At 34.0% G+C, this 9,718-nt stretch overlaps 1 protein-coding gene across 1 annotated transcript; it reads right to left on the bottom strand.

Annotated features, from left to right (window-relative positions):
* Window positions 1-134: 134 nt before the first annotated feature.
* LOC145591621 (uncharacterized) lies at window positions 135-9,095 on the bottom strand. Its single transcript, XM_081648138.1, has 20 exons — window positions 8,709-9,095; window positions 7,603-7,679; window positions 7,404-7,473; window positions 7,083-7,163; window positions 6,595-6,669; window positions 6,230-6,331; window positions 6,007-6,144; window positions 5,309-5,374; window positions 5,069-5,212; window positions 4,891-4,981; window positions 4,266-4,408; window positions 2,857-3,133; window positions 2,438-2,767; window positions 2,110-2,356; window positions 1,734-2,018; window positions 1,558-1,644; window positions 1,326-1,358; window positions 1,186-1,245; window positions 942-1,084; window positions 135-816 (listed from the first exon to the last, which is right to left on the bottom strand). The coding sequence occupies exons 1-20, from the start codon at window positions 8,975-8,977 to the stop codon at window positions 241-243; spliced, it is 3,294 nt and encodes a 1,097-aa protein (XP_081504264.1). The 5' UTR covers window positions 8,978-9,095; the 3' UTR covers window positions 135-240.
* Between the last annotated feature and the right edge of the window lie 623 nt (window positions 9,096-9,718).

Below are 9,718 nucleotides of genomic sequence, written 5' to 3'. Positions count from 1 at the left end.
TGCTTGCTGTTATACATTAGCCTTTTAATGATCAATAGAAAAAGCTTTGTATCAAAGCATTTTTTATGATATTGCTAATAATTTGATTGACCATTTAACTTCTTTCAATGTTGTTTCAGAAACAATTTAGATAATTACTCCAATGCTTTCTTCTTAGTATTATCATTTTTATTTTCTTAGAATAATTAAATGTAAACATTGATTTGTAAAGCATAATAATACATACATAAAACATCACTCCTAATTAGTAGAGGTCAAGGACCTTCTTCTCCTGAACAACCATGCTTTTTCACCCCTACTTTGAACCTTGTTCACATCATGGAAAGAGTCATCATGAAAGCGTCTAGACCCCGAACTTGTTCTTGAAGAGCTATCATACGAGTCTTCCCATTCACTATTATCTTCACTATAGCTTATTTCATTTGCTTCATCTGCCTTTGCTTTCCCCTTCAGATCTTTAGCAGCTAATTCTATTTCAGTATGAAAATCATGCTCAGAATTTGTTTCTTGGCCACTTTCTTCATCTGAAGTACTGCTATATGTGTGAAAGATAGTAACATTCTCGGTTTTTGACCCTTGAAAAGAATAGCTTCTTGCTTTATTATCATATATTGGAAGTACAGGTTTTGACAGTGAACTTGTGCTGTCTTTTCCTAAGCTGTAAGTTGTTGAGAGTTTCCTTTCGATGCCTTCTCTTTCTCGTACTAGATTGCTCAAATTTTCCAAAACGTTTCTGGTTGTTGTCTCCTTGGCTGCCTTCTGCTCTAGCTCTGAAATCGTCTGATCATACTCTTTCTTTTTAAGCCGCAGTGATTGCTAGAGAAAAATATAACAGCATGTCAGAATTCCACTACATATTCATAACAGCATGCCAGAATTCCACTGCACATTCTGAAATTGGCTAATAGTAAAAGAACCAGTGTTACTAATACTAGACTTACTCGTTTATCAAGGAATTTTCCAAGATCTTGATTTCGGAGCTTCTGTTTATTCCAAAATATCCAACAGAATCGTACACTTATAGCCAAGGCAACCAAGATAATGGTTTCAAACAGCAGGAATAAAAGTATGGCTCTTTCGTTTCCTAGTAAAAGAGAGAAAAACATCCTGATTAATGTTAAACACTAATCAATTTCCAGTCTTAAGACTCCTAATACATACTGAATGAAAATACAACTGATCTACCTGTATAAACACTAATGCTCTTAGGCTTCAACTCGGAGCAACTAAATGCAAGCTTCAGATCTGCAACCAGAAACATAAACTAGTTATGTTGGAAATATGCAATTTAAGAGCATAAAAAATGAGTGTCTCAGATGAAATACTGGTGCTTCTGCATGGAAGTGGGTTTCCGATCTCTGCATTACAATATAAAAGTGCAAACAATCAGTCAGAGCATTCTAGAATTTCTAGCAGTCTGAAGTAAAACAAGCAGCATGAGAGCTTAGATTACGCGCAGAAAACAGGAAAGTTTCACACATATGCATATCAACTCAAGGCCATTGATTAATTTTGTGCAATAATTCTTTTAAGCAAAAGAGTGACTAAAAACCTTACTTGCTGCAGCAATAAAAGCAAGGATAGTCTCCTCATTCAGATTAAACTTTTTCAGGTCACTTCGTGATAGGTTTGATGCAAATTCCCCTGTGTTAAGTGATGTAGACAGTACACACAGTGATTTAGAGAGTTGAAGAAGAATGCTCAAAATGCAAGTTCTACAGTGGACAGCTTACCAGGATACATGTCCGACCAATAGAAAGCTTCAGTTGCAGGAACCAACAATGAAAAAACAACATTCTTGGGTTTCATTGCAGATACAAATGTGTAATTATCAATCACACGGCTGCTTTTACCCTCTATTTCTGTCTGTGATATATACACTGCATAGCCAGAGCAATCAAGAACAGGACTGACTTGTATCACGGAGTTCACTGGAGACGCCTTAGAGAACTTCTTTAGGATCCCCGTTGGTGAGATGGAGTAGAGATATCCATCAAGTGAACCGATAGATACCCACCCTACAATGTTTTTAGAAGAACACATACTACAAAAATCAAATACAAAAAACAATCAATTGTTAGAAACACATTTTATGACAAAGTAAATTACCATTGGTATCAACTACAGGTAAATGCTCTGCAGAACTTAGCGGTCCAATATTAATCTCCCATGAAATATCACCTGTAAAAGCATCTAAGCCGAGTACAATGGCCTTAGCAGGAACTGTAACATACAGGAAGCCATTGTTTCCTGGAGTGGCAGTAAATACTTTGTCAAATGAACTCAAATTCTGAATCCATTTAAAATGAGGACTACGAGCTGATATAGAATACAGTTCTCCCTCATTATTTGAAATCTGCACACCAAATCCAACACAAAAACTTAACAAAAACTTGTCAATGACATAACTTTGAAAGACTGATCTGAGATTACTTACATACACACTGCTCTCACAACTATCAATAATGGGAGGTGATGTGAAGTAACAGTCTGTAACATTATTCTTGCAACCTTGAAAATACCCGAACTGATTAATCACTGGTACAGCACTCCAACGCAGCCTCCCTCTCAACGAATATGCAAAAAGTCCTTTATTTCTAATGTTTATATAGACAGAAGATGTTAACATACTTGCAGAAAGTCCAAGGATTTCATCTGATCTATCTCCTGATGATTCATTACCAAAGAAAAGTTCAACAGCTGGATCAGAAGTTCCAGCAGTCAAAGTATTGATCCTTAACACTTTGTTTTCTGCAATGATGTACACCTACAAACAATTTGACAAGTTCGTGTAATTGCAAGTCATGAATTCATAAAACCCTTGCATATTCACTAAAAAAGGCTGATAAAATTTACCTTCCCTTTTCCACCATAAACCGGAGCAATGCCGCCATTGCACGTATAATTCAAGTGTACACTCGAAACCATAGACCCATTACTTTTAAAAGCATACAAAAATTTCTCAGAACAAGAATACACAATTCCATCATCTACAATCAAAGGTTTCCCTAGCCTAGAAGTAAAACTTTTCCATGGTTCGGCTGCAACAAAGAAAGAATGCACACTTCTCAGAAAATTCTTAGTAAATCCACTAATAATATATAAAGGATAGATAAACATATAGCAACTAACACTTTGCATATACCACATCTAATACTAACTCCGTCCAAACTTTTTTTGTTACGTTACTAGTTCAAGTTACAATATCAACGCAAGTACATGACAATTAATTTGGGACGGGGTGTCGCATCATACCTAGAATGAAACCAGGCAGAAGTAGAAACAAGGCATAACCAGGAAGTACAAGTAGTCTAGTAAACCAATGGCAGCCCACCTTGCACATAATACCAACGAGAAAAAAAATAATTGTTTGCAAAAATGCCAAAGAAAGTAAAGGTTGAATGCAAAAGTGAAAATGAACAAGGAAAGAAACGGTTACAAGTTAAAGTGTTGTTTTTTTTCTTGAAAACTAACAGCTGGGTAGTTATATTGAATTTATCATTAATAAATTTATTTTAATTAATTAATAAATTTTTTTCAATAGCAAAAAAAAAAAAAAAAAAAAAAAAAAAAAATTCCAGTCAAAGTTTTCCCTCAAAAAAAAATAAAAAAAACTAAAGTTTTTCTTAAGCTTGCTTGCCGCCATTGAGGACTAGAAGACAACGGTTGGAAATAAATTATAGTAATAAATTATAGTTTGCCGCCAATATTATTAAGGTTCAAGATTGGATGTTAAAAATAAACGGTCTAAATCTAAATGAGAGGTAATTAGTAATTACAACACTTTTGTTGTAGCTATTGTAAAACTATCAGGTTATAGACCTTATAGTGACTTATAGTATTGATTGATGATTGGCGTAACATGTTACCTGTAGGCGTACAATTTACTAAGTTTCTTCGTTCCCGGCTCAAACCTATGAGCCTATATCTTTGGCAAGCAAAGTGTGTTAATAGCCATAAAGATGTATAGCAGTATAGATTATATAACTATATATCAACCATCAGTATTATGTTGAACTTGGATCATGAAATATAATTATACTCAATCATATGACACCAGAATTTACAAAATTTCGTTAAACTAACAAATAATTGTAAACTACATTACCAATAAATGAACTAAATAAAGAATGCAGTAAGCTCCTAATCCTATACAGAAGAAATTTATAACGACAGTAACAAAGAATGGGTATGTGGCACACCAATAAGCCATGGAAGTTTATGCCCGATTAGCGAAGAAGAAAGTCTAAAAAGGGCTTATTTGCCCGGCTAACTTCACCAATATCTCAGGGACTAGGCGTCTCATGGGTGGAGCATTTTTATCCCTCATCAGAGCTTCCTCATCATCTGCATGTATGACAGAAACCAAATGCTCAAACAGCTCATCTTTACCGCCTCTTAATGGATCTTGCATCATTAGTATCGTGTTAAAAAAAAAAACACATGGTTGCTCAAATTCAAACACACACACAAACTCGTTATAAAGTCTTTGTGACTAAGCATAGGTTCTGTTACCATGCTTTTTTGTGTAAAGCTATACAGGGTTTCTGGAATTTATTGAGAAACAGAGAACACACTGAAAGATGGGAAAAAAAGTGATTCGTTGTCGATGCAACTGCATCAATAGGCCAGATTTGGGTCAGGTACACTGAATAGAATGAGCTTATTCTTCAGAAAAAGCTTCCAATTGTTCATACTAATGTTCATTAAAGTTTAGTCGTATACAGTATGACTGGTAAAAAACAGGGGATAAGTATAAGCCATGAACATCCACTCTCCGCCAATTTCCTCCCAAAAATGCCCTCCGATTTGGATAGGGAAATGCCATGGATTTGGAAAAAATGCCCCAGTGCATTAAGTATGACAAACAAAAGGAGTGAAACTTTCAACCTGAACAAACATATCAGTATGAGTTTTCCCTTCATATAATATCAGATCAGCATGACCACCAGCATTTTTGAGAGCATCTGCAAAATGTTCACTGCACACAAAGAAGATCAATAACGAAGAGTCAATGTACAGTCATCAACAACCAATCACACTGATAATGCTTGAAGATATTATAGACCTGGCTACTGAAGGAATGGACTTGTCTTCAGTTCCATGAAAAAGAATGAAAGGGGGCAACAATGAAACGGTCTTTGCAATGCTTTTATCCTGTACCCGAAGCTCAGGAGAATACTTCTTCAGAGAACTTTCTCCTTCCATAATGCTGAAAGGGAATCCAGTAACCATTACATTATGATGTCAAACAGAAACTGGAAAAATAAAAAATATAAAAAAAGTAGATAGATTTAGTTGGAAATACCTCAGAAATATGGATCGATAGAGACCTCGATTGTTAAAGTGATCAACCAGATTCACCAAGTTAAACCTACTCCCCAGATTCAGAGGAGATTGTTAGATAAAAGGAAAGACATTCATATTATCTTTTTAAAAAAAATAAAAGAATCTACGAAAATAAAAGAATTCTATCACCGCAATTTTTATTCCTAACCATATTAACAGGAAGGCATACTCTACTAGTCTACTGTGAATCCAACTAGAGTTCAAAATGTCAATAGTGACCTTAGTCAATAACCCTTTTTTTTAGAAAAAAAGGACAAGGATTACTCAATTGTATTATTACTATTGTAATTTAGGACATTTTGCTGGAATTTATTGCTTAGCTAGCAACAAGTAAGGACAGCCCCTTTAGGCACTTTCTACTACGAAGTTTACAATAGCATAAAACAGTGATATCATGATATGTAATTTAATCAGAACGGCTTGTGAAGTATTTTCAGTGATCTAGAATCATCAAATTTACAAATTTGCAACAATGCAACTATGCCATAAAACAATTCCAGTGAGCTAGTTAGAAGTCTTAGAACAACCACTATGGGCTAGCACAACTTCAATAAAATGTAATCGGCATTTAGGAAGCAGAACATTAGAAGCATTAAAGTGACTTGAAAATGATCAAGAAATGACCACTAAATTGAAAAAAATTAGATCAGTGCATACCCGCCAGATAAAGAAAAATAAGTTTTTATCTGTGAAACACTCCAAGAACAGCTCTCTCCTTGTGACTCTCTGATTGCCTGTTCCAAGAGAGCACAAGCTGATATATGTGCACCAGCTGATTGCCCAATGAGATAGATTCTGTGTCCACAAAAGACAGAAATCATTAACAATATGACAAGAAGCAAAACTTGAAATTTTAAAAATAGAATTTTAAGTCAAATACCTATCAGGATCACCTCCAACAGCGGCAATATTATTACAAACAAATGAGATGCCCTGGGAAACATCTTTAATCATGTCACTGATGGTTCCTTGAGGGAAATTTCTGCATAAAAAGTTTGATAGTATGAATATCTCATGATCATCAATCATATTAGAAACATCTATAAATAAATGAGAAAAGACACACACGCACAAATTTAACACATAGAGGCATTAAGCTATAGCCTATTGTTTCCACTTCTCTTTAATGTAAATAATCTTAGTAAGAAGTATAGCTGAATCAAAACAACAAGTCAGTTAAGAAAATTGGAAGGATAAATTAATGTCTGTCATCCCACAGTGTATATATACAAATAAAATCCTTACCTATAGTCAAGGCAAGCCACTATGATGTCTCTTTCTGCCAATTGTAATCCAAGAAGAGAGCCCCACGCTTTGTACCTAAATCGGTAAGAAGAGAAAGAGATTAAAGAATGCTTAAGAAAGGACATGTGAAATATCCCAACCAGTAATTACTTTAGACAAGCTTGAATGATTAGAACAACATTATAATTTTTTGAAAAACATAAAAATTTTGTAGCAGAGTCTCTATGTTCCATCTCATGAAAATGGGAAGTAATAGAGCTTGTACACATGAAATTCTTCTAACATCCATTTGTTTGTTAGACGAAAACACAAGAGCAATCAATAAGAGCATAAATCATGAGCCTTATGCAATTTTGATTCAAACCTTTAGTGATACAGTCAAATGAACTAATGTTATTACCAAAACAACAGAGAATTTCCTCTTCCAACATAAAATAATTATATCAATAATGATATAACTCAAAGTGAGTTCTAGACAAATTACTCACCCAATAATCCAGGCTCCCCCAGTGACAAATATCACAACTGGTTTCTTTCCATCATGACCCATTGGTAAATAAAGATCTAGCCTGCATTATGACAATTACATCCGTATGACAACAAACTTGTCGTAAGAACTTACACATATATAGGTGAATAAAAAAGGGATTTAATTAGGATAAAGAGTAAAGAGCACAGTCCTAAGCTTCATTTATCTAAGATGAGCTCTACTGTACTTACAGAACAAAATGATTCCTAACGCTGTTGAGTCTCACAAGTCACAACCAAAGACAAACAACCAATATAAAGTGAAGAGACTGGAGACATACCTATTTCTTGGTTGATCTCCATAAATAATACTACGATGTACTTGGTTGGAAAAGTAGTAACTATATGCCACTGCACAAAGAATGATTGAAGTTCATTATAATAATATTACAAAAATATAATAAGTAATGTTAAGTGTAAACACTTGCAATTTACTAGAAATAACCTGATTGCTGCATTTACTCATAACAATCAACTTACCTTGAAGAAAACCAGGTAAAAGAAGGATGGCATAACAGAGAAGAGCAAGTAGTCTAGTGATCCAGCGGTAGCCTACCCTGAACGAGCAAATGATTAGACACCAAAATAACTACTCCAGTAAAAAAAAAAAAAAAAAAAAAAAAAAAAAAAAAAAAAAAAAAAAAAAAACTCAAAGTTCAATCAACATGCATATCAATAACATGAAAGTCATACCAAATACAAGATTGTAACAACCAGAACTTGAAACAACAAATCAAGCCAAAATAAAAAGGCATCCTCTCGAGAAGTTTATTTATAATTGAACTATTTTTTATATTCCATTTCCAATTCTCATGACAATCAAGAACAATTGTTTGACTTTCAAATTCTGAAGTTATCATTGTTTCCAAGTGAAATACCACACCATTTAAAAAGCCTTTGTATATCGAAAAGAAAAAAAAAAAAAAATCACACACACATTGGTAGTGAACTAGTGATGAAGTGAACATGCCTCTAGAAGAAAATTTTCCATTATCACACATCTTTTCTCCAGTCAGTTGTACACTACCTTCACTACATATACCAACTTTCATATATCCGAAGAACCCAAGATGTCTATTCACTTAAAATACTTATGTTAACACATAACCATGGCCTTGTGTATCTCTTCCATTCATCAACTTCACACCCATATATGTTTACTGATATATAATCATAGGCACATCACATAGCCTTATTTACCAGTATGAAAACCATAGTTCTCTTGTTGTCTCAATACACAACCAAATATTTGGACCACTTCACAGGAAAAATCAATCATATATTCACATAATTACCCAAAAATCATGCAATTGAAAATACTCTTAGCAAGAGTAGTTCAAGACCCACATACAAAATAACATGTTACAAACTTACATGGTCACAACTCACAATCCCTCATAATAATCATAACATTATAGTTGAAGCACTCTTAGGCTTAGCCTCCCATCATTAAAAAAAAGTGACAATTTTTTCCGGACATTACAAAATAGTAAGACGTAATCTAACTTACCAACAAATCCCATTAAAAAAACAGAAAACAAACAATTCATCAAAATCAATAAGTTTAAAAAATACAGAAAAATTACCCAAGATAGCGAAGAAGCTTGAAACTAAGTCCGGTAATCAGGTAAGTCTCAGCAGCAGCATGCTCAAAATCCTGCCGAAACGACGATTGCCTTGACAATGATTTGTTCCCAATACCGGAAATTCTCCGGCGGTGACTGTCAATTACCGGTTCCCGGTCACCCATTTCGCTTCTTTCTCTCTCCTCTTCTTCTCCGAAGGTGGTTGTTTTGTAATTGCCAAAAATGGAAACTTTTTCAGACCCCTCAAACGACGACGTATCAGACTCCATTTTCGAAATTTAGCAGAGGATTGAAACGCAGGAAAATGGATCGATATAAAAAAAAGAAAAAAAAAAGGACGAATCTTGTTTGAGCGAATCAATAGCTGTATTTTTTGTGGGTCCAAATTAATTTCGAAAAAAAAAAATAAAACTAAAATAAAAATATTCTTCGTATGTTTTTTGAGAGAGAGTTTTTGTGTGGGGCACGTGGAGGTGGGGCCATTGTGGGGAGACGTGTGATCATTCCATGCCCAAAAAAAAAAAAAAAAAAAAAAAAAAAAAAAAAAAAACTTGTAAGCAAAAGCAAAATTGTTGTAGGCAATTCTAGAGAAGTTGAGGGTGTGATCTATAATCTATTCATACACCACTATCATAAAGTTTTTGAATCTTGAAGATTTGTTTGTGGCCAAGTTTCATAAAATTTTTAAGTTATGAAAATGAAATTATGGTTAAGTGTAAAAAAGCTTGCACATTTGTATGTGTTTTGTACTTGTGTTGGACTTCTATTTGTGTTTTTTTTTTTTTGAAAGAAAGTTCTATTTGTATTAATTGTACGTGTATTGTATACAATTGAATTTGGAGTTTTTTTTTCTTGTGAAAATAAATCTTAATGGAAACTCATTGAGCATGTGATTCCTTTGCTCTTCAATCTCACTCCCAAATAATCTTGTGCGCTAATCTAAGTCAGATTAAATGACCCCTTAATCAATATATATATATATATAAAACAAGAATTGTAGAAGTATAACT

Source organism: Chenopodium album, chromosome 18 (assembly GCF_948465745.1).
Source record: "Chenopodium album chromosome 18, dcCheAlbu1.1, whole genome shotgun sequence".
NCBI lineage: Eukaryota > Viridiplantae > Streptophyta > Magnoliopsida > Caryophyllales > Amaranthaceae > Chenopodium > Chenopodium album.
The sequence above is the reverse complement of the archived record's forward strand: the minus strand, read 5'-3'. Positions and strand labels throughout refer to the sequence as shown.